At 30.3% G+C, this 25,279-nt stretch overlaps 1 protein-coding gene across 6 annotated transcripts in view; it reads left to right on the forward strand.

Annotated features, from left to right (window-relative positions):
- woc (zinc finger protein without children) overlaps nt 1–25,279 on the forward strand; it is a 111,824-nt gene that overhangs the window by 48,237 nt on the left and 38,308 nt on the right. For 5 of the 6 annotated variants that reach the window (XR_012757281.1, XM_075372278.1, XM_075372276.1 and 2 more), the window contains exons 9-15: nt 4,485–4,657; nt 5,206–5,277; nt 11,776–11,873; nt 14,459–14,747; nt 17,027–17,208; nt 20,179–20,359; nt 25,017–25,271. Coding sequence is in view for 5 of the 6 variants with exons in the window: in XM_075372278.1 (XP_075228393.1) it covers nt 4,485–4,657; nt 5,206–5,277; nt 11,776–11,873; nt 14,459–14,747; nt 17,027–17,208; nt 20,179–20,359; nt 25,017–25,271 (1,250 nt within the window). In the remaining variant the exon portion in view is untranslated. The remainder of the gene's footprint in view (nt 1–4,484; nt 4,658–5,205; nt 5,278–11,775; nt 11,874–14,458; nt 14,748–17,026; nt 17,209–20,178; nt 20,360–25,016; nt 25,272–25,279) is intronic. The other variant, XM_075372279.1, reaches the window with a different exon arrangement.

The following is a 25,279-nucleotide window of genomic DNA, read 5'->3' on the forward strand; positions in this document are numbered from 1 at the left end:
GGTAATAGTATGCAAGGGACTGAACTGTTCAGCATTTCTTCAAATTATACACAAGTTTTGCACATCATCAACATTCTAAGATATTAGCGAGCTTTTCTGCTTAGACAATTATTCCTTTTTCTGTGAACAAAACTTGCTGAAATTTTATTTGCAGAATAAATATATATTCTTCTAACATAGAAATAAATTTGAAGACAAAATCTCATCTTTAAAAATAAAAATTCACAAAAATGTTACCTTCAGTTTTAGTAGTGTTCAGTTATTTCTTTTGTAAGTATATACCAACAGTGAATCCTGTCCGATATAATTACCTTTCTGATGTTTTATTTTATTAATTTGATGAAATTTTTATAACGTGTCACAGAATAAACACAACAGCTCAATAAACAAATTTTAATTTTAATTCTTATTAAATAAGGCCAACAAAATTATTCTCTTGTTTATGTTGTGCATAGTATTAGATGATTAAAAAAGTCATAGTCTTTCACACAGTTTCATTCAGTATATTCATTTACATTTAGTTATCTTAAAACTAATAAGAATATCTGTATTATATGTATTTTTGAAATCTGTTATTTTTTAAAATATTATTTTTTTGTATTTTATTATGTAGATGTTATATGAAATTACTAAATATAATCATTTTTTATGATGTCTAATATTGTTTTAATAATAATGTTCAGTCTATTTTTACTCATTGGTAGCAGCACTGAATTATCCAATTTTAGTACATCTCCCAATTTATGATTTTATTTATTTAATGAAATTGTTATCTAATTGAATAAATTTAAACATTTTTTTTACTCAATTATGTTATTTAAATAATACTAGAAATTGTGTAAGAATAGATTATAAAATGTTTGCTACTTGTGTATTAATTACAGTCTAAATCAATGTATCAGGAATTTAATATATATTGAATTCAAAGCTTGGCCTCTGATTTTCAGTGGATAAGTCAACCTTGAGCTCTAAATAGATTATTTTCATTTGAGTGACATGATTTTTTGTTTAAGAATCTATTTTCATTGTTAGGATTTCAAAGCAGTGTCCTTTTCACAACCAACATTTAATCAATCTGTTCAAGTTATTTGAGATTTAGCAATCCTGATATATGTATTATTTTGGTATATAAGGATTGTTAAATCCTGATTTTTTTTTTATATATATATATATATATATATATATATATATTTACACATGAGGTGTGTTCAGAAAGTGAAGAGAATTTTTATTTTTTGAAGGAATTCTATTTATTCGTCTACATTAATGTTATACTTTTCAAAATAGTCCCCATTAGATATTATACACTTATGCCAGTGCTTTTTCCAATCTCTGAAACACTTCTGAAACTTGATCTTTGGAATAGTGTTGAGCTATTCGCTTTTAATCTCATCTATGCTTGTAAAACAACGGCCCTTTAAGGTTCTCTTTATTTTTGGGAATAGAAAAGTCACATAGGGCCATGACTGGCGAATATGGCAGCTGGGATATCATTACAGTGTTGTTTTTGGCTAAAAATTGACAAACAAATAATGAAGTGTGAGTAGGTGATTATCGTGGTGCAAAAACCATGAATTGTTTCGCCACAAATCCAGGCGTTTTTTTCGGATTGCTTCAAGAAAATTGCTTCAAACTTGTAGATAATGCTCCTTATTGATCGTTTGACCTTGTGGCAAGAACTCATGACGCACTATGTCGTTAAAATTGAAGAACACAGTGAGCATAACCTTCACATTCGACCATACTTGTCGGAGCGTTTTTCGGTCTTGGTGATCCAGAATGCTTCCATTGGGACAATCGAGCCTTAGTTTTAACATCATATCCGTAAACCCATCATTCATCACCTGTTATGACACGTTTCAGTAGTTCTGCATCGTTGTTTACTTCACTTAGCGACTCCTGAGAAACTTCTATTTGCCGCTGTTTTTGTTTTAAATTCAACAGTTTTGGAACAAATTTTGCTGTTACATTTCACACCCAAAACATTTGAAAAAATTTCCTGGCATGAGTCAGTTGATAGCCCAACATCATTAGCGAGTTCTCTGATTGTGATTCGGCAACCATTCATAATCATTTCATTCACTTTTTCTACGTTTTCATTAGTTGTTGATGTGCTAGGGCGTTGGTCATCTTCAATGTTTTCACAACCTTCTTGGAAACACTTATACCACTTGCAAAGCCTTGATTTACTCATAGCAGGCTCGCCAAGAGCAATATTTAATATTTTTAAAACATTGCTATACTTTATTCCATTCTTATAGCAATTTAATTCAAATTCTCTGATCCATTATTTATACAAATAAAAAATCGTTGATCGTACCAAAACACTTGTTATCTTTTGACAGCTGACAGTAGACTAAACATCCAATATGGCTAAAAATGTACAGATACATTTCAGACAGGTTTACCAATATAACAAAAAAAAAATACAACCCGCAAAATTTCAAATTTTACATTAAAATTCTTTATTATAATAAATAATTCAAAATTCTTCAAAACAATGGCAGTTTCAGTGCTGATGTATGAATGTGAAGCTTAGGGTTAGGTAAGAAAGAGAAGAGCAAGATTCAAACTGTAGAAATGCAGTTTTTATGATGTGTAAAAAGGTTTCTCCAGATTAGGTAAGATCCTGAATGAATTTAGTTTGGCAGAACTTTAGGTCCAGTCATTAAAATAGCAGGTCAGAGAATAGAGAAAACCGAAAGGTGTATCTGGAAAGAATAGCACTGAAAAGAAAATCATTCAATACAAAGAGCCAGAAATTGTTGGCCCAAACAACAGGTAGATGGATGGTATTTGTAAAATCAAATCTAAGACCAATTTAAAGCAGTGCTTTAAAAAGGATAAGATTGCTTTTAAAAGTTTCTGAAGTTTTTTCGACAATTATAACTTACAAGGATCATTCAAATATATAATCTGGATTTTGTTAACATAGCTTTATTGATATTAGATAAAATTACCTTATTTTTCTACATAATTTCCTTCAGTAGAAATTCATTTTCTCCACCTGATAGGTAGCTTCCAGATCCCCTCATCAAAAAAAAAAAACAAGATGGTTGCCCCAACAACCAATTGCACACAATACTCAACTGCAAGCATCTTCAAATCTTGTCTCTTCTAAAGCTTCTTTCAGCAAACCAAACATGTGGAAATCACAATGACAAATCTGGACTCTACGGTGGGTATTCAAGAGGTCCAATGAATTTGAGTGATTTTGTCATGAATCTAAGCTGCTGTGTGTGGCCATACATCGTCATGGAAAATGAGTACTGCGCGTAGATTGCTGGCTCCATTTGTTGCGATAATCAGCTGTGACATCAATCCAACAACTGGCTGTTAGTATGCCGCATTTATTTTCCTTCATTCGTGCAGAAAATCAATCAGCAACACACCTTTTAAGTTCCAAAACACAGTTGCCATAACTTATTTCAGCTGACAAGTATTTCTTGGCCTTGATCGGTGCCCCCTTCCCGCTTTTCCACCACTCGATACTGGTTCTCTTGCTTTCCAAGGTGTGGTGGTAGACCCGGGTTTCATCACAGTTTACATTACTGTCCAAAAATGCCTCTCCTTATTCTTCAAAGCGATTGAGTTGCCACTAAAGATGTCTTTCTAAACATTTCTTTATGCTTCAATGAAAAGAAGTTGAACTCACCTTGCCAACACTTTGCTATACCCAAGAGTGTGTGGCACTCCCAACATTTATATCCACCTCTGGTGCAGTCTCAATGGTGGTTGGTCACCTTCCACAAGGACGTGAACGGCCTGAATGTTGTCATAAAATGACACTGGTCACAGATGACATTTTTGATTTTGGTTCTGCACGGCATCACAGCCACTTCAAATTTTTTTGGCCCAAACTCTTGAGTTTTTGACCGGGTAGCATCTCAGATGTGTGCCTAGAGTCGAATCAAAATTTCAGAAGATTTGGCACAGTCATTGGTGAGAAATTGGATTGTAATTCATTGCGCAATGGATTATGGTACTTCTTGCTCAGACATTTTGCTACTGATGCGGGAACATGACCTACGGGCATGGGTGACCGGTTACTCTCCTCCAGACACCCAACTAACTATCCACAGCATCCCACCACATTCACTGCTCTTCTTAGTCCGCACTGCAAAATTCCGGTTTATATTTGAATGATTCTTGTATGTACTTCAAATTTCCCCCATTCCTGAGGCGGGGTAAGTCATGGTATGATTTTGAAGATGCAGTTATATTATTTAGCTTATTTTAAAACTGTTGCAGTTTTTAAATAAATCAAGAACTTTTTAACTGGCCTTGTACAGGATAAAAATTAAAAACAAAAATATGTTTTTAAAAAACATCAGGCATGTATCTCTTATATAATAAATTATGATATACTTTAATTTACGTGGTTTTGAAATGGTTCTCAGTGATTTTTATATTTTGTTTTAATTTTCTGATTTTATTTTTATCGAATTGTTCTAATTTCTTACCTTTCTTTTCTTTTCTTCCAGAATAAAATGTGATAGTTGTGGTTCAGTATCACAGGCACAGTACCATTTAACCATGTCAGATGCAACAATTCGAAATTTTTGTAACTATAACTGTGTTATGAAATTTCAGGCACAGTATAATAAATCTCCTATAACTCTTCCAGGGGGACAACCTGCTACTCCAATACCTACTGGTAAATTAATTCTAGATTAATCAGTATTAAGAAGTTTATACTAATTACCAAAAGATTTTTTTTATATTAAAAAACATTTCTTATTAGATTCAGTGAATATACCAATGTTTCTTTAAAAGTTCCTATCAAAAAACTGTTCTTGCTTACATTGATTTTTTTTAGCTCCAACAACCTGCTAGTTTACGGTATAAGTTGTAAAACAGTAGATGTATATTGTAAGCTGTCATTTTCACTCCTAGTATGTCTTGCAGCAAACTTAGTGTTAGATAAATTAATGTTTTGTAATTTAAGTTATTTTATCAATTTCCTACCTTTTATTCATTGAGATTGTAGTTTTGAAATATTTTTAATAAAATTTATTTAATAATTAATAGATTTTAATGTGCTTAAATTTTTTTCGTTTTTAATTTCAAGGTTGTTGCAAATCTAATTGTTTTGTCTACTTTTGTTGTTTAGAATAATTTTTTTTGTTAACCTGTTACTTTATTTATTATTTTAATTTGCAGTGGACCAGTTAATTATTATCTGTTGTTATGTTTTATTTACAGGTGTTCCTAAACGTGTTGTACCTGTTACAACTGGAGCAGTAACAACATTATCTGCTTCAAATGATGCAGCCGGTAAGTGGTGTACTCATCATTTAAATCATCACAGTTTCTATATCTTACTTGTAACACCTAAAAATACTTCCTTAGATACTTGTTGGATCAGTTAATTTGAATGTTTTAAGCTTCTCCCCGTACATTCAGGTATATTTGAAATAAAGGTACACAAAATTTGGCTTTAAATTTATAACGTATGTAAATTTTTGTTAGGTTAAATATCCTTAATGGTTCATTTTTATTTTCAGTGTTAAAGTTTTTTAATTTAACTTATATATTTTAGAACCAAAAAATGTTGTGCCAGCATTTGCGGTTATTCCTTACCGCATTTGCGGTTAAACATTTATAGAAGCTTAATTTTATTAAGCTTCTATAAAATGAAAAATAAAATTAGTAAAACATTGCTGATGTTTTTAATATATTGCAACTACTTATATTCCAATGAAAAAATGTTACCTTAACAAAAACAAAAAAAAAAATTGAAAAAACCATTTAACAAAATTAGATTTTTCTTTGCATTGGAAAAGGCAAGAAAGGAAATATTGTGGGTGAAAACGGGCTGGGCAAAAGGAATGAAAGAGGGGATGACTCATTGAGTTTTGCACAAAGTATAATTTACTAATTAGCAACACCCAATTTAAAAATTGTAATAGAAGAATATATACCTGGAAAAAGCCAGGTGATAGTCTAAGGTATCAGATAGATTATATCACGGTTAAACAAAAGTTTAGAAATCAACTCGTTGACTGCAAAGCTTATCCTGGAGCAGACATTGATAACGACCATAATTTTGTGATAATGAAATGTAGATTGGGATTTAAAATTCTGAAGAAAAGGTGTTAGATGAATCGGTGGAATTTAGAGAAGCTTGAGGAAGAGGAGGTAAAGATTTTTGAGGAGGACATTGCAAGAGGTCTGTGTAAAAGGTTATGGTAGAAAGTATAGAAGAAAAATGGGAGATTGTTAAAAAGGAGATTCTTAAATTAACAGAAGCGAACTTAGGCAGAACAGAGAACTGGTAGAAAACCTTGAATTTCAAAGGATATATTGGAGCTGATGGATGAATGTAGAAAGTATAAGAATGGTAGTAATGAAGAATGCTAAAAGGAACTATAGACAATTAAGAAATACTATAAACAGGAAGTACAAATTAGCGAAAGAAGAGTGGATTAAAAAAAAGTGTTCAGAAGTGGAAAGAAAAATGATCATTGGTAAAATAGATGGAGCATACAGGGAAGTTAAAGAGAATTTTGTGGTACATAAATTAATATCTAATAATGTGTTAAATAAAGATGGTACACCAATTTATAATACGAAAGAAAGGATCAATAGGTGGGTGGAATATATTAAATACAATGTTGAGATCTGAATTTAATAGAGCATTAAAAGATTTGAATGGCAGAAAAGCTCCTGGGGTAGACAGGATACCTGCAGAATTGCTCTTTAGTGCAGGTGAGGAAGTGACAGATAGATTATACAAACTGGTGTGTAATATTTATGAAAAAGGAGAATTTCCGTCAGACTTCCAAAAAAGTGTTATAGTAATGATACCAAAGAAAGCAGGGGCAGATAAATATGAAGAATACAGAACAATTAGTTTAACTACTCGTGCATCAAAAATCTTAACTAGAATTCTGTACAGAAGAATTGAAAGGAGAGTGTAAGAAGTGTTAGGAGAAGACCGATATGGTTTCAGGAAAAGTATAGGGGCAATGGAAGCAATTTAGCAATCAGATTAATAGTAGAAAAAAAGTGTTCAGCATTTTCAAAAATGTAGGGTTCAAGTATAGAGATAGAAGAACAATTTCTAACATTTACAGGAACCAAAGTGCAACAGTTATAATTGAAGAACGTAAGAAAGAAGCAGTAATAAAAAAGGGAGTCTGACTACGATATTCCCTATCCGTGTTACTTTTTAATCTTTACATAGAACTAGCAGTTAATGATGTTATGAACAATTTAGATCCAGAGTAATAGTTCAAGGTGAAAAGGTAAAGTTATGATTTGCTGATATAATAATTCTTGCCGAGAATAAAAAAGATTTAGAAGAAACAGTGAATGGCATAGATGACCTGTGCAAGAACTACCGCATGAAAATAAACAAGAACAAAACAAAAGTAATGAAAATAGAAATAATGTAAACGGACCACTGAATATAAAAATAGGAAGAGAAGAGATACGAGGTAGAAGAATTTTGTTATTTAGGAAGTAAAATTACTAAAGATGGACGAAGCAGGAGCACTACAAAATGCCGCATAGTACAGGTGAAACTAACTTTCAGTAAAAAATATATATTTTACATCAAAAATTAATTTTAACATAAGGAAAATATTTTTGAAAGCATATGTTTGGAGTGTAGCTTTATATGGAACTGAAACTTGGACAATAAGAATACCTGAGTAGAAAAGATTAGAAGATTTTGAAATGTGGTGCTGTATGATGAGAGTAGGAGAATGTTACAAATCAGATTGGTGGATAAAAGTGACAAATGAAGAGGTGTTGTGGCAAATTGATGAAGAGAGAAGCATTTGGAAAAGTATGTTTAAAAGAAGAGACAGATTTATAGGCCACATATTAAGGCATCCTGGAATAGTTACTTTAATATTGGAGAGATATATAGATGAGAAAAATTATACAGGTAGGCAATATTTGGAATATGTAAAACAAATTGTTAGGGATGTAGGATGTAGGGGTATACTGAAATGAAACAATTAGCACTAGATAGGGAATCTTGGAGAGTTGCATCAAAGCAGTCAAATGACTGAAGACAAAACAAAGTATTTTCTTGCAAATGTAATTTAAGAAAGATTATTCAATTTTTTATTTTTCTTCCTCTCTGAATTGTGTTTATGTGGCCACTTTTTAACTTCTTGATACACTCATATTTATCCTCTCAATCCAGACATGAGTGGATCGAGAAGCAGGTCAGTGCTCTACAACTTCTACATGGTAGACCACTGTTCCCGTATTGTGTTGTAAACGTGTGATTAATTTCAGCCCCTGGCACACTTTCCAACCAGAATAATCGGGATTACTGCTATTTGTAAAATTCCTATAACTTTTTGTATTAGTGTGACAAACGTAAAAATATATTTCAATGAATGTGAGAATAATTTTTGGCTCACGTATGTAAAACACAATGAAATCAATGAGTATTGAAGTGTAAGGATATTTTTTTACCTTCCTCCATTATCTGTACTTTTAAGACTATCAATTTATTAGTTACTTTATATCGGTGAATAAAATGTATCCAACACATAATAGAGATACAAGAGAATATAACATGGTATGGGATGTCACTATTGACCAGGGCTGTAGTTAATCAGTGTTGGAGAACTCTGTGTATCAAATGAAGTGAATACAACACATAATTTATCTATCCATAATTGAAAAGTTTGTTGTTATGAGTTATGAGTACAAAGAAAGATTGTGCAGCGTAATATGATAAAATTAAATTTATATAATTTTTTTGAGTTATTATTTAATTGTTATGCAAGTAAATTAATGTGAAATAAAAAGTTATTCCTAAGTGAAAGCAAAGGTATCTTAATCATAATATTAAATCTAAAAAATAAAAAAAATTCTGTAATACTAATCTGTTGGCATACAAATTTCGCTCATAAAGTAATTTTCAAAAAAAAAAAAAACATTGGCTTAAAATGATTAAAATTAAATTGCAGGTTTAAAATGACAAAAAAATAATAATTTTTATTTCTAATGTTTTCTGAACAAATTTCTTTTTAAGAATCCATTTTTTTCAACTTACATTCATTATATTAATTATAAGTAATATTTAGATCACAGATTGTGTTTGTTCAATAATTTCTGTACAAAAATCCAGTTTTTGGACACATTTTATAAAATGCACAATAAAACAGTTGCTAACAAAAAAGAGTGCCAAACAATTATTAAAATAAATTAAAAAACTAGAAACAAGTAGAGACAAAAATGATAATGAAGAAATAATTAAACAGTACTTATGAAAAACATTATTAAATGATCTCTAGCAATATTTTTAGAATAAAAGTAATATGATAGAATAAACTATTGTTTTAGACAATTTCCTATCAAAATGTAAAGTTAACTTAAAAACATCTAAATCACTAAAAATGACAACTCCAATTGTCCTCCATGACTTAATGTAAGCCCCTTGAGTCTGATAGGATAAAAGTTATTTCAAGGAAGGTAGACAGCCTGAATCTTAGATCGATCAAACAGACGTCCCTTTTGAAAAATTCAAATAAGGGAATAATTTTCTTATGATAGAAAACTTTAACAAAGATTTTTTTTTATAAATTTAAAATTCTAAGCAACTATTAAATATCGGTTAAAAAAGTTTTTAAATTAGATATTGGGTTTGTTATCGTTATTCAGCGATGAATTTTCTACATCAATTTTGATAAAAGTAAGATTTTTAAAACCGTGTTTCTAATAAACTAATTTTTATGACCAGTTCTGAAACTGTGTTGAAAAATCGCAGATTCTTTTGTCTGTCTTTACAATTGGTCAAATGCTCTTTTATTTCAGTTTTAGAATTTCTTTTAGTTTGGGCTGCACAACCTTAATTGCAATTATTGTATTTAAAAATTAATTTATAAATGCCCACTGTTCTGAATGGGTGTACTTTTATCTTTACCACTTCCATATTGTAATGGCCAATTTCCCAGTAGATGTAGCCATTAGTAACTTTAGTGAAAATTTTAAAATATTTTTTACACAGTAGGTAATAATAATTTTTTATCCGCACCTTCTCTGATCCTTTTTCTATTTTATTAAGGTATTGCTGATTTTTATTTAAACATTTGATTTCTTAAATTAAAAAAAAATAAATATTTAATTAAATATCAAATTAAATTACATTAAATATTATATATATATATATATATATATATATATATATATGAAGTATTGTGAGTTGATGGATATAACAAAGTAGGTAAGTGTATTATTTCAGGAACAAATGAGGTTTATAACATAGTATAGGGCCAACATAAATTTGCATTGCTATAAATTTTACGTAAAACTTCTTTCTAGACTTAAAAAAAGGATGATAAAAATGGACGCAATATTTTATTTTTATTTAATAGGGTGAATAATATTTTAATGAAGTCTTAAAAAAAGTCAAATTGTCATTTTCAGTGACGATATTGCTGCTGAAAAGAATCATATCAAAAATATAAATTTGAAATGTTAGAAACACAGTTTATGTGTTTGGACTTTTCTTTAATAATGATTTTGGTGAGTAAGAGAACCAGAAAATTTTGAATTGTTATTTATTAAGTGCAGGATGTTCAAAAAGTGATGCAACCTTATGTGAAAATGAGTAAGTTACAATAGTTGTTGAAAGTGGCCTCCATTATGCGATCACATAATTGAATACGACGTTGCATGCTTGTAAACACATGTAAAATTTGTTGAGGAATTGCAGTGACACATCTTTCAATTTAACTGTGCAATTTGGGAACAGTGTAAAGATGAAATTTTTAAGTAGCATCCTTATGGTATTCCCACAAAAAAACGTCAGGAGGGGATAAATCAGGAAACTGAGGAGGCCACAGACCCTTCAAAATCACTTGTCCATGAAACCATGTATACTTTAGCTGGTTTGCAGGTATAGTGTTTACAAATTGTTGCACCATCTGTATGTAGCACTCGCTGTTCAATGTGCTATGAAAGAATGTCATTTTCCTATGTGAAATTGTACACCAAACACTTACTTTTTGCCCATTAGAGGAGACTCATGCAGCTGATGTGGATTTTCTGTACACCAAATGCTGAATTCTATATATTAATATATCCATCAAAAACACTTGCATGATGTCGTGTGGGAACTACCGACAGAGATACCAGACTGGCTAGATAGGCGTCACACAGACTTCTTGGGATTAACAGAATATGCAGCTTACATGTCAATCAACTTTTCTGGTGTTAGCGCTTTCGGTCAGCCACTTTTGCTGCATCTGCCACATTCTCTGTCTCTTGGAACTTGTAGTACAACTGCTTGATGGAGAACTTGTTTGGTGCATCCGCATCATACTTTTCTGGGTCTGGGCATAACTGTCACATCTAATCTATTGAGAGACAATGAATATTCTCTGCTCCATTGTGTAATCCATTTTTCTCAATTAAACCTGCTACAAAAGAAGGAAACATTCTTTGTAAAGTAGAATCACCTTTTGAACACCGTATAAGTTAGGAATAAAACTTTGGTAAATTCTTAAAACAGGATGTACACTTAGATCGATTGGGTACACAGTTTGAACATATTCATTGCTAAACAGTTCACTTTAATGATGTATAGAACAATTTGTGTGTCTGCCATAATTTATATAGTTATTGGCTACCTGATGTAAAACATAAGTTGCACCTGAAATTGGATCAGGCATACTAGGGAAAGTGAAAAATTGAAACTATATTCCTTGGACTGGAGTAGTTGGAATGAATTATTTACTTAAAGTTTAAAATTTTTTTTTTTTTTTCATTTATACTTAATAGTATTTAAAAATTATGTTTTAGGTGTGCCAGTCATATCATCTGTTACATCATTAGCAGGTCAGAGTAGTGGTCAGGTATTGTCACACAGTGGAGTTTCTGATGGTACAGCTGTTAAACAGGTAACATTTAGATTTTTTTTTTGTTCAAGTAGTCATAGAAATAAGAGTATAACATTTTTTTTTAAATTCCCTTGAGATAATTTCTAAGAACTAGGACTTTTGATACAAGATGACCCCTTTCAAAATTCCTTTGTATCATGATCATCATCAAATATGTGCAATAGCATGATTCTTTTGTAAAATGTAAGAATGTACTGTAGACATTTTTAAGGCATTCCATTCTTGTTGTACTCAGAATTTGAGAAGTTTGTTAATGTTTCATAATTTTTTTTATGTCTCTTAATATGTAATCTATATAGGTCTGATGAGTGTGAAATTATAACGTACTCTAGAATGATACTGGATTGTAGAAAGAATCGTAATTTTTTTGTTGTCAAAAAAGTATTACAAAGAACTACAGCTGTATGTCATTAACTTTTTTAAGAACTGGCATTGCACACAAGCAACAGCTACTTATATAGACGTAGCCGTAATTTGTGTCTGACAAGAATGATGTCATCTTACTGACATTATTTTCTGAACCTAATTAAGGTATGTTGATTTAAAAAATGCAGTAAAAATATTATTTAATGTAAAACCTTTTTTTTTCTATAATTAAAATAACCAAAGGTATTAGTTATGAAAAACATGCGTTTCCTCTGCTACACCCTCTTTATATACCTATATAACCAGCCTAGATGTTGCATATTACTTTTAAAATTTTGCTATTGTGTTACCTCAACTGGAATAATTTTTGCACTGACTTGGGTTATACTATATTGGTTTTAAAATAAATTTTTACTATCCATTTGTTAAATTTAACACTCACAAATGCAGTGGAGAAATTTGTGCATTGTTTAGCGTAATATGGTAGAGGTAAACAACTGTGTTGGGCTCATTATAGACATGTGGCAGTTTTACTTCTATCTGTTACATGGACATTTTTCATAATGAAAATTAAATTTTATTAAACAGCTGAATTGAAAAATTGATACATAAATTATAATTACTATGCCAATTCGTCAGAACGTGACAATGACTGAAAAGAAAGTGAAGTTACTTTCGTTGAATATATTCATTGATTTTGAAACTGAAATTATGGGTGGGAAATTATTATTTCGGTTCTAAATCAGGCTTTTGAAAAAGAGATCTGGTTAACAATTACAAAGAATGTATTTTACATCTGGGTGAATACATTTCATTTTATAAAACAGAAATACTAAATAGATTATTGGGCGATATGCCTGGATAATAATAATAAAGTACAACTCGCTTTAGAGATAATAATTTTTCAATCCATAGTCGTTTCCCAATGATAACTTTTATCAAAAAATAAAACTGTTTATTTATAAGCTGATTAATTTTAAGTTGAAAAAGAATTGTATCCAATCATCTACTTAGATTTCAAAATGATGGCTAGAGGTTCCAAACTAAGATTATGAGATAAACATAGCCAACATAACAATTTGAAATTCTCTTAACGTTGAATTCCTATTAAATTGCCCCGATCATAAACTATGTAATTTTTTATATTTGAATTTAAATTTGTAAGTGTGATACTTATCCAATTGTTTTTTACTACAATTTTTGACAGTGTAATTGTAAATTATTTTTATATTTCTTGTTATTTGTTAGTTGCATATTAGATAATTTTGAATTCAATTTCTGTATTCCATAGACTGTTTGGAAGAATGAAAAATACTTTATGCATGGAATAATTATGTTTGTACAATATTATGATTAAACTTCAATTATTAGGTTAGTTCCACTGAACATCAGTTAATTTAGAAAAATTTTACATTCAAGAATCATGTCAGATCATTTTCAGATATCAGATTTTTTTTAATATAAATATTAGGTAGGTTCAAATTTAATGAGGAATTTTTGTTCTGCCCTTAATAATAGTGCAAGTAGATAACACTTACTGGCTTGTAGCGTTTTCTGAACTTGTGGTTTCTAATGTGATCGATAAGAAGTTTTGTTCTTGTTCCTGTCACTTGTGATCAACATGTTTGTATTGTAGATACACAGTACTGTTGCACAACAATAAATAGGTCTTTACAAAGTAAGGGGGTCAGTCTACCTCAGATTTTAAAATAAATTCAGGGATGAGCTTGTCTCTTTTTCTTTAGTTTTTAAATGGTACAAGAAAACTAGAAAGATTCAGTAGTGATGAAAATGAACCATACAGATTAACAGAACATGTATTTAGAATGCGGTTGAAAAGTGTGTTGTTATTCTTTCATTTGAACTGCATCTACTCATTTGTTATAACACTGCTATTTATATATTTGAAATGTTCAGTTGTAATTTTTGGTTCTCTATCTGTGTTTGTGTAAATTTCAGTGCTTTGTTAGCTTTTTGTATATATTGTATTCTGAATCTGAAAATGCTAAACTACTATTTGCGTAGAGGCAGGTAGACTGCAGTAGTTAAAGTAAAATGGGTGCAAAAAATTTCTCTTTAAGAACCTTAGTTGAATTTAAAAAATAAAATCAATATTACTTTTACAAATCATCTTCAGATAAATAGGTTGATATTAAACTGTATTTTACTTACTTGTTCAATAATCTACTCCGTAATTTTTTTTCTTTATTTTAATTAAGCAGATAAACTCTCTACCTCCGGTTCAGATGAGTAATGGTGCTAGTACTAGCACAGGAGGGAATGTGTCTGGTCCTGTTCCAGTTTCATTATCAACAGCTGCAACACCAGTGATACCAGGTGTGACACCAGTTGTACCACCAGCCGGGGGTGTACAATCACCTTATCATGTGATCATCAAACCACCTCAGCCCACAAAAATGTCAAATAGATCATCACAGTGTCGACCTTATATGCATACAAAAGGAGTATCATGTAGACCTCATGCCTGCGTCAAACAAACACAAACTGGTAAAATATTTTCTGTATTTATATTCAGGTTTTTTTTTAATTGTGCTGTAGGTTTGAAGCCATTTCAGTTTGAAAGTAGTACTTAATTATAATCCAGTCTATCCACTACTAATTCTGACAGACTCACAGCGGATGCTAATCAAGCAGGCAAATTGGAAAGAATAACTTTTTTTATCATCAATAGCAGAAGTTTGTTAAAATGTCTGTAATTGTTATACAGTAAAAGCTCAGTAAGTCTAAAATATACTGCTACACCATCAATGATTATATTTAAAGTCTAGACGGTTAAGCCTATTTATGCATATTACTAAATGAAATTCTTTTTCTAATTTCATTTGTTCACTTTTTACCACTTGTTGTTTTAAAATCACGAAGATTCCGTCTTGAGACATTGAAATTAATCTTAGTATTCTATTTTGAAAGATTTTAAAAGTACATTATTTACAAATAAGCAGTTTGTATCTTTTTCTCATTAAAATATTTTTGAAGGATTTCATTTTATATAAGTAAATTGAGGTGGGAACTTAATATTTAAAGATAAATGTCTTGTGATATGTATCCCATATCACAAGAGTATGGAGAATTCAGATGGGACTTCCATAATTATCTTCATGTAACCTGTTTGAGTAGCAGTTTATTGTTCAGTTCTCTAACATGGTTGTAAAGTGTTACTCATCAAAGTTTTGAAACACATGCACAGTAGTTCTACCTCTTGAAGTAGTATTTGCACTGCTGATAGTATAGTATAGGGGTATAGAGGATAGTGGACCACAACACAATATATTATAACCAAGGAGCCACTCATATTGTTGTGCTGTTGTTATTAACTTTGCGGTTATTATTTCCACATTTAAAAAGTCAAAGTATATATACGATAAACATTTTTGATAAAGTAACAGATAAAAATCTAAAAATATCAGAAATTCAAGTTTGCGTATCTGACGTTTGCATTATGTTTACCAAATGATGTGTAAAGTTATAACAGAATAAAATTTTCATTCTGCCAGAAAATCTTCCGAAAGAATGAAAACAAAAATTAAAACTCTTAAAGATGTGTGTTAAGAAATATTGTACATAGTTTTCATATACAGTAGAATATAATTATTACCTTATTAGCAGTTTAAAAAATAGAACATGGATATGTAGATAAATTACCACACGCAAAACTTATGGAAAGTTCTAAAGAGTATGGATTTTAGATGGAAGAAGTGTGAAAGTAATAAGAAAATTTTAGTAAAGAAATATTATATACTTTTCAAAACAAGTAGTAAATTATTTAAAACAAAAGAGAATTTACAAATAAAAAAGAAGACCGATTAATTTCTTAGATGAGTTGCATATTCAATCAACACATCAAAGTTGTGGTTAGATTAATGATCTGTTAATAGCTACAAAAAATCCATATCCAAAGTATAGAGGTTAATTTTGTTTCATGATGCCAGTACTGCAGGAAAAATTTTGAGTACGTTTGATTTTTAAAATGTTCCAGGAGCAAGGAGATTACCCAAACATGAATGCTGAGAGCTATGAAAAATGGCTGAAAATAAAATTAATACCAAAACTAATATTTCATTCAGTTTTGGTAATTGACAACATTTAATGTCATAACGTAAAATTACTCTAGGCAGCAAATTCAAATTGTAAAACCAAGAACTGTTAGATTGGCTATAAAGCAGAAATATTCTAAGCTTAGCAGATGCGTTAAAAACCTTACTCGTAGTGCAATTAAATAAGTTTTCCTATGAAGAGTACTACCACAACAAAACATTGAAGAAGTATATTCACAATGTTTGCCACCATACCATCCTGAACTCAGTCAGGTTGAGCTGATTTGGATAAAAATAAAAAGTCAGTTGCAGAAGAAAATTTTTGTATGTTGACAAAATAATTTTAAAAAATTAATAAAATGGCTTAGAAAAAATGTTTGAACTGCCAACAAAATATTGGAAGCAATTCTGTTAATATATCTTTAAAACTGTACAAAATTAGTATGAGACGACACAGTTGATTACAACCAAAATTAAAGATTTACAATAGTTAACAGTAACAGCAAAAACAATGATGACAGTACTGATGAATCTCTGTGATTCAATTATTAAACAATGATGTTACAGATGACAAGGCATAGATGGGATAGTCACCAAATTAAACAAAAAAAAAATAGAAATTAACTGATAGATAAATAAAAAATATTCTTTTAAATAGTTGTATATATTTGGATTTATTATTTAAAATATTCATTGATGTTTTTTTAGTTTTATATATTCTTTTTGTTTAAGATCTGGAGGCAGATGGTACCAAAGTAATAATACCAGTTCCTGTTCCAATATATATACCTGCACCGATGCACATGTATACTTTACCAACACCATGCCCTTTGCCTATACCATTGCCTGTACCGGTGCCCATTTTTATACCAACAACAAGAGGATCTGCTAAAGGAATTATGAAAGAAATCAAGGTATGTTTATAAGTATTATAATTTTCAGTACAGTGAGCCATCGTTTGCTGCTTTCTCAGTGGTAATGACTTTTCTGACCAACAGTCATTTTTGGCATTCTGTGATGCCAGAGGGTACGGATCAGATCATTTAAAAAATATATTAAGTTTTTTCATTGTTTTGCAATAGGTTTTACTCCTTCATTCATTTGCTTCTTCCAGTGTGTGCTTGTTTTGAATATGATAATGCTATACTGCAGTTCATTGTGGTTATGATAAGATGACAGACAGTTCATTATGTGATATTATTGAGCTATGCAAACTGCAAAGATCAATTAAAAAAAGTTTTTCAGTCACTGAAACAACAATCAATTGCTTCATATTTTAAAAAATATGAAAAAGAGATTTATAAATTTAATAAGTACTTGTTAATACATTATGTAGTACCTATACTAGTCAATGTATAAACGATTTATGTACAGTATTAGTGATATTGAAAATTTGTATTATGCTAATATGTATTTTGAATAAACTTCTAAATATTACTTTTACCTGTACATAATAGTGTAGTATGGTGTACTGTATTTTATTTTATTATTTACCGTTATACCTTAATATAATAGTGCATGTAGGTCATTTTAATACATATTACTGTATTAAATATTATTTTTAGATCAACCAGGATTTTACTATGATTTTGGATTATCTTGCGATCCTCCTCCTGATTATTATCACAGATAATCAGAAGTTGGCTGTACTTCAAGAATCAATAAAAGTAGTTTTACGAGCCAAAAAATAAAGAATTAATGCCTAAATATTTTAATATTCGTACAGCGCAATTACAAATTATTGTTGAATGTGCATCACACTAATAATATCTAAACCTAACAATTACAAACATCTCACCTGTAATAATAGTAACTGTCACAGTTACAAGGCTTAATTCAGTTTTTTTTTCTTTCTCTTTTAATCATATTTACTGCCAGCATACATTATACATTTCTGTGTGACTACACATTATAATTTCTCTTTTTGTCATTTATCAATAATTTTGTTTACAAAGAAAAATTATTTTCACACGACTTTCAAAGTGACTATAAAAATCAATCTTTTGTGATTATGTTTATCTGTTTGGAATGGCTTTAAAGTTCATATTTTATATGGAGTAAGTCCATTTCAGATCTCCCAAAGGTAACCCACCAGGTTGGTCTAGTGGTTAACGCATCTTCCCAAATCAGCTGATTTGGAAGTCGAGAGTTACAGCATTCAAGTCCTAGTAAAGCCAGTTATTTTTACACGGATTTGAATACTAGATCGTGGATACTGGTGTTCTTTGGTGGTTGGGCAATTAACCACACATCTCAGGAATGGTCGAACTGATAATGTACAAGACTACACTTCATTTACACTCATACATATCATCCTCATTCATCCTCTGAAGAATTATCTAAAAACGGTAGTACCGGAGGCTAAACAGGAAAAAGAAAGAAAGAAGATCTCCCAAAGGTAGTTGATGTAAAACCTTTTTTTACCACAGCCTTATTGCATTTCAAACTTGCATTAGCTAGCTCTCAATGATCAAATTTTAATGATTTATTTACTAATCATATAAAGTTAATTTAGTGAAAATTTGAGATGTATGATGTTTGAGTTTTTCAGTTCTTTTGAGTTATTTCAGTTTGAGTATTATTTTGTGAAAATTTAGTGTTTAAATAATTTAACTATTTAAATATTTTAAGACTGATGAAACATAAATAAATTTTACTAGTAGCATTTTAATTTTGTATCAGGTGACTTGTCATAGATTGTCCACATAGGTTAGTGAAAATTGAATTTTAAAAAAGACCCTCCATGATCCAAGATTTTTTTTTAAAAATTCAGAAGTGAATTTTTCCTCATGTTCATGTTTGTATGAAAATAAAAAAATTTTAGACAGTACCACATTTCGCAGAGCTTTAGTCTAGATTTATATCCGTTATTTATGTTGTTTTTCTAAATTACTTTTCTTATTTTTTCAAAATGCATATTTTCAACATCTGCATTTTTCTTTTAGAAAGTTTATTTTTTTGTACTTAATTTAAACTATTATTACCTACCTTAATTTGAACAAAATATTTTTCATTTCATTGTCAACATAAATTAGCTTTTACAAGTAAATCTGTTAAAAATTAATTCCAAGATTATCGCTAATTAAAATTAACCATTCATACACTTTAAGTACCTGTTTCTCTATTAAGAAGAATACAAAGTCATTTAAGCAGACTATTATGTGTTTTAAGTGGTCAATACATAGGTCTGAGAAGTTACCGAACTAAATTTCGGTAATCAATAGAAATAGCACCATCTGTAAGGCAACAAAGGAATTATGTAGTATGATATCTGATATGTGTGTGTGTGTGTACAAAATTTTGCCACTCTTTTACAATTTTTAAAAATTACAGTTACAAAAATATTTTCTTTTACGGGAAAAATATTATTATATTGATGATAAAAGTAATGCTAATTAAAATGAAAATAAAAACTTTTTCTGCATCTCTTTCAATGTGTACATAAATATGTGCTCAAAATAATTTTCAATAGCAGCTTTTGAATTGTGAATTATTTTGAATTTTTTTATAATTAATATGTTTAACATTATTTTATGTGTTTGTATTTAAACACTCAATATGGACTAACACATCTGTTTTTTAACGTATAATTTGTTTTTATGTGTGTAATAATCTGATGTATATAATGTATTATTTTTTATAACGATCAGATAAAATTCTAAAGGGCCTATTATGATATGATTTGTCATATTTTACATAATTTTTTTAGGCAACACAAAAAGTTTTAAATTGTGCTTCAAAATTATTTTATTTTTTTCCTTTTATTAACACCAAATAATTTCTAAATCATTTTTCATAACTGTTTAAAGCTAAATTATTTAAAGCTTAATTGTTTAAAAAATAATGTATTCTGAACTGTAAAATTTATTTCCAAACAATTACAGAAAATACAGGAAAAAATTCCTACTGATCCATTTGAGGCGGAATTACTGATGATGGCTGAAATGGTAGCTGAACAGAAAAAACAGGAGGATTCATCTGACAGTGAAGATGATACAACAATTGCCCCAGAGGCAGCGATATCAGCTACTGCAAGCAGTAGTGGAACTACTGGACCGTCTAATGGTTAGCATTTTATGTATTAAATTATTTCACGATTCCTCTTATAAGTTAAATTAGTCAATTTTTTTTTTCTATCTGCTCAGTTGTATTCTCTTGTTATTATTTATACTGGGTATCAAAAATGAACTCCTCACCTTTAAAATAAAATTACTTTATTACATTTAGAATTACAAATCTATGTCTTTTATTACAAAAAAGTGCAAAAGTCTTAACGTTTTTTTTTTACCTCTTAATGAAACTAATATGTGCATCATTTACAGCCCTGCAGACATTAAACCAACAATCACCTCATTCCACACTCTGGCAAGCATGATAGCAGGAATCGCTTCCTTGGTTGCTGTTATTCACTGGCACAGGTGGTCAAGTGATTGGATTTTTTCTTGGTTTACAATGTCTTGTCTTTTATATAGCATCAAAAGAAGAAATCCGTCAGCATCAAATCGGGACTTTACAGTGGCCAAGTGATAGGAGTTTCTCTGCCTATCTGACTTGATCTGCACAAGTCTCTACAGTGCAGTTCACGTAAATTCTGCATGTCGTGCTGCATCCTGTTAGAAAATTGGCCTTCCAATTTCCTTTTCAAACTGCTGATACATAAAGTTTTATCATGTCCAAGTACATAACGCCTGTAATAGTTTGCTCAGGAAAAAATGAACCAAAAATTTGGTTATGCATGATACCACGCTAGACATTCACTTTTGAACAAATTCCACTAATTAGTGTAGCTTTTCTCAGCTCCATACTCTATAATTATGGTGATTATAACTCCATGAATTTGAAATATTGCTTCATTAGAAAATAAGATGCACTGCCGATAGTTTTCATCAGCAAAATGAAATCTAACAAGGTTATGAAATGAGATCTTTGAGGCTTACTGTTAGGTTTAATTTCAAAGAATAGGGGTAATTTGTAAACACAAAGTTTCAACATCATGAACAATGCTTTTATAAATATCTTGTTGACAACTAATACTACAAACTACATTTTGGACGTCATTGGAAAGACAGTAAACATCTTTTTGTGCTGTTGGCGCTTGTTTTAGGCCAACCTGGGGAGTGTCTTTTCAAAACCCTTCTGGTTAAAAAAAAACAGTATCACTGCTTACATGAAGTTTTGTTACATAGAAAATTTGTACAATATACTCGCTTATAATTGTTTTTGTACGTGTAGTCACTGATTTTGTTTCTGCGAACCAATACATGCACTGTAATTTCTGTGACACCTCAACAGCTTTAAATAACACAATTTGTTGTTTTTTTTTTTTTAGTTGTATTGCTGAGGCTCATAACAGCATGGCCTCTGCAGCAGTCTCTTAACACAACTGCTATCAAACAGAGTGTGTAATGTAGTACTTAATTGTTATTGTTTCAAGATTACATGTACAACGCTATTGAGTGCTGCAAATTAAAAATTCTAGAGTTGATTTTTCAAGAGAATACCGCTTCCATATACAAGTTGTAGAACTTGTTTCATTACAGTTTTGGTTCTGTAGCAAGAGATAATTGGCAGCATTGCATAATTGTGCCATTTGAAGAAAAATGTTTTTTATATCATGTCAGACTGTCAACATTATTCTTTAAGCTGTGTTGCGTTAACTTGTTCTTTGTTATGGCCATCACGCTAGTATTTTCTTCCCAATTGTTGAGTAAGTGCATTGATTGTGGAGGAGAAAAGCAGATTATGGAAGGCTTTTTTTGATACAATGTAGTCACTTGCAAAGGTTCAGTTTTTATTCAGAATGGTTTGTTTTTCAGTTTTATGTTATTTTTTCTATGAATTTTTTATTTTATTGAAGAAAATATCTCTTGATCAGATTAGTATTTTTATTTTATTTTTTTTATATTGTTTAAATGATAAAATATAAAACCTTATCAAACACTGATATAATTTGGATTTTGTAGTACCTACTGTTACAAATGTAGACTTTTTTAATTAGCTCTAGTACAAATGTAAAAAGCATTTATATTTGTATTTGATTTACTTTGAAAAGCACAGGACTTTTTTCTAAAACCTTCATCTGTACCTTTTTAAAACCTATCCAGGAGATAATGACATAGTTTACTTTTTAAATTAAGATTAGTGAGTTTCGCCTATTACACTGTGAAACAAAGATAAATCTTCTGTTTTTTTTTTTAAAAAAAGAGGGAAATCGTAATAGAATCCTTCACTCTTAATTCAAATATGTAAATAATAACATCTCTATTACCCATGGGGTTTTTGTGACATACCGGTTAAATATGAAAGATATTTGTGTATGTAATGTGACACTATTATCCTAAAATGTGATTGTTGTTGGTTTCCTTCTGCTGTGTTTAGCATCTGGAATAACCTTTTTCAGTATCCAACAATAATTAGCCAGCATTCTTGCATTCCACTCTCCCTGGTACCTCTTTTCTCATCTTTGTGGAAATGCTTCCCATTCATCACTGAAATCATCAAAAATTGTTTAGGAAAAACTTTAGGGAGTCCGAGAAAATGGATATGATATTACTTTAATTAATAATATTGATAAAAAACAACTATCAAACAACAAAATAACTACCTTACAGCCAATACATAATAATATACAAAAAAGTGAAAACAATACATAAAGTATTTCTATATTAATATCATTGAAAATAATACTAAAATATACAATAAAAAAATATTTAAACCAGCGCACAATCCTAATAAGCGCATAATAGAATATTTAAAAACGAAAATAATAAAATAAACAATTATGTAGTTTTTATAAAATTAAATCTAACGATTGTGATGGTATTTATATAGGAAAAACAAATTTTAGATTAAAACTAGATTTCTTGAACATTATAAAAATTACAAATATAATAAATTAGGTTTATCTACTGTGGCAGACCATCTAATAAACAATTAACTTTCTATTTCTGATATTAAAACAAACTTAGAAATATTAGAAATTAATAGACATAAAATTAAATATATTAGAAAAGTTTAAGCAAAATTTCAGTTGGATAAGGGAGGCAGTCTTATTAAAACAGCAACTAGTATTTTTATACCTGATGCAAAGAAGTCTTTGTCTTGTTGTTTGAGCCACTTTCCTGCTAGTTCTTTGACCTCCTCATTGTTGCTGAACTTTTTTCCACATAATGCCTCTTTCAGTGGACCAAACAAATGAAAATTTGTTTGACTGTAGGGAGTATGTGGTAGTATCTTCCAACCCATTTTTCCAATGGTTTTTTTGGGTAAGCTGGGTGGTGTGAGGGCAAGCATTGTTGTGTAGCAATATCACACTTTTTCTTTGAGATCCGCAACGTTTTTCTCTCATTGCTGGATTTACTCTTTTCATCAGCATTTCTTAGTAGTATACACTGTTTATTATACACTGATTTTCCAAATAATCACAAAAGATGACACCTTGGGGATCCCAAAAGATGGTCAACATGACTTTTCCCGCTGATGCTCTCGTTCTGAATTTTTTTTGCAGGTGAGCTGGTGTGCTTCTATTCCGTGCTTTGTGTTTTGGACTCTGGTTCAAAATAGTGAACCCAAGTTTCATCAGACATTAAATTCTTGTTTAGAAAAGGGTCACCTTCCCTTTCATAGCATTCTTTCAAGTGTACACACTTTGAGTCATGTTTCCTTGTGTTGTTGCATTAACTCTTTCGGGGCTCACCTTGCACTTGTTTTTCTGTACTTGAGCTTGTTACTGATAACAATATGAACTGTGCCAACACTTACTGCAGCTGTTTTTGCTATATTTTCAACAGTAATACGTCGGTCTTCACGAATAATGATGTCGATGCTAGTTTCAAGCAAAGGAGTTGACACTTAAACTGGCTGGCCAGGACGTTGCTCATCGGTCACTGAGGTTCAACCGTGTTTGAACTGTTCTACCCGCTTATAAAAATTTCTGCAGTTCAAACAACTTTTACCGTACTGTAAAAACATTTGAGAAAAGATTTTAGCTGGTTTTTCACCTTCAGAAAGCAAAAAACGGATCACTGAACATTGTTCAACTAATGTGGAAACTTAAAGCGGACATGCCATCATTAAATGCAATATTGAGGTTATAAACAAAACAACTTTTTTATCTGTCAGCTGTTCTCAACTCATCCCAGTGATGCCAACCTAAAGTCATGAAAGTACAAAACTCCTCCTACAAACTGTCTCATTTCTATATCAGTTTTGTCTCTTTAATTATTGAATGTCCCTTGTATCATATAAATAAATATAGCCGACTATCTGCATCGTGTGTACTAGAAAATGTAACAAAATATTCTCAGCACAGAGAATGAATTCACAAATAGTGACATACAAGTATTAATAAACTTTTGAAGCGTCTTTATTCTTAATGCTGTATTATTTCTGGTTTACCTGACTTTATGAGCAATATTTTAACCATGTCAAACTTGATAAATCATTTATAAAGTTGAATTAAATAATGCAATAATCTTTACATAATCGATAATTAAATCACAGATAAAACTACAAGAGGTTTAAGTGTTTAAAAGCGGTTTATAAGAAGTCAAGTCAACTAAATGTCCCCTACCTTATATTAAAATTTCACTGATGGCTCGTGTAACCAAACTTGCAGCATTTCCTGTACAAAATTATCAAATGCTTTATTGAAATGATTATATTTAAGATTTTAGTTATATTATTTATTGATTTTATTAAATTTTTTTTCAATTTGTTACAGATGTTGCTGGACCCGGTGCTAATAATACATCATCGTTAAATGCCAGTGATGTAATCGAAGGAAATAGTAATGCGTTTGGTAGTGATGAAATGATCGTTCAGATGGCGCTGAAGATGGCTACTGAGATGGATGATCAGTCTAATTCTTCTCCTCCTGTCGATCTTGAAGCAGAATTGCCACCTAACACAATCACAACTAAACTGCCTACAGCTTCATCATCATCCTCTACATCTTCAAGAAGCAATCATGCCATCAGTACGTTA

The sequence above is a fragment of the Lycorma delicatula genome, chromosome 7, assembly GCF_047948215.1.
Source record: "Lycorma delicatula isolate Av1 chromosome 7, ASM4794821v1, whole genome shotgun sequence".
In the NCBI taxonomy this organism is placed as follows: Eukaryota; Metazoa; Arthropoda; class Insecta; order Hemiptera; family Fulgoridae; genus Lycorma; species Lycorma delicatula.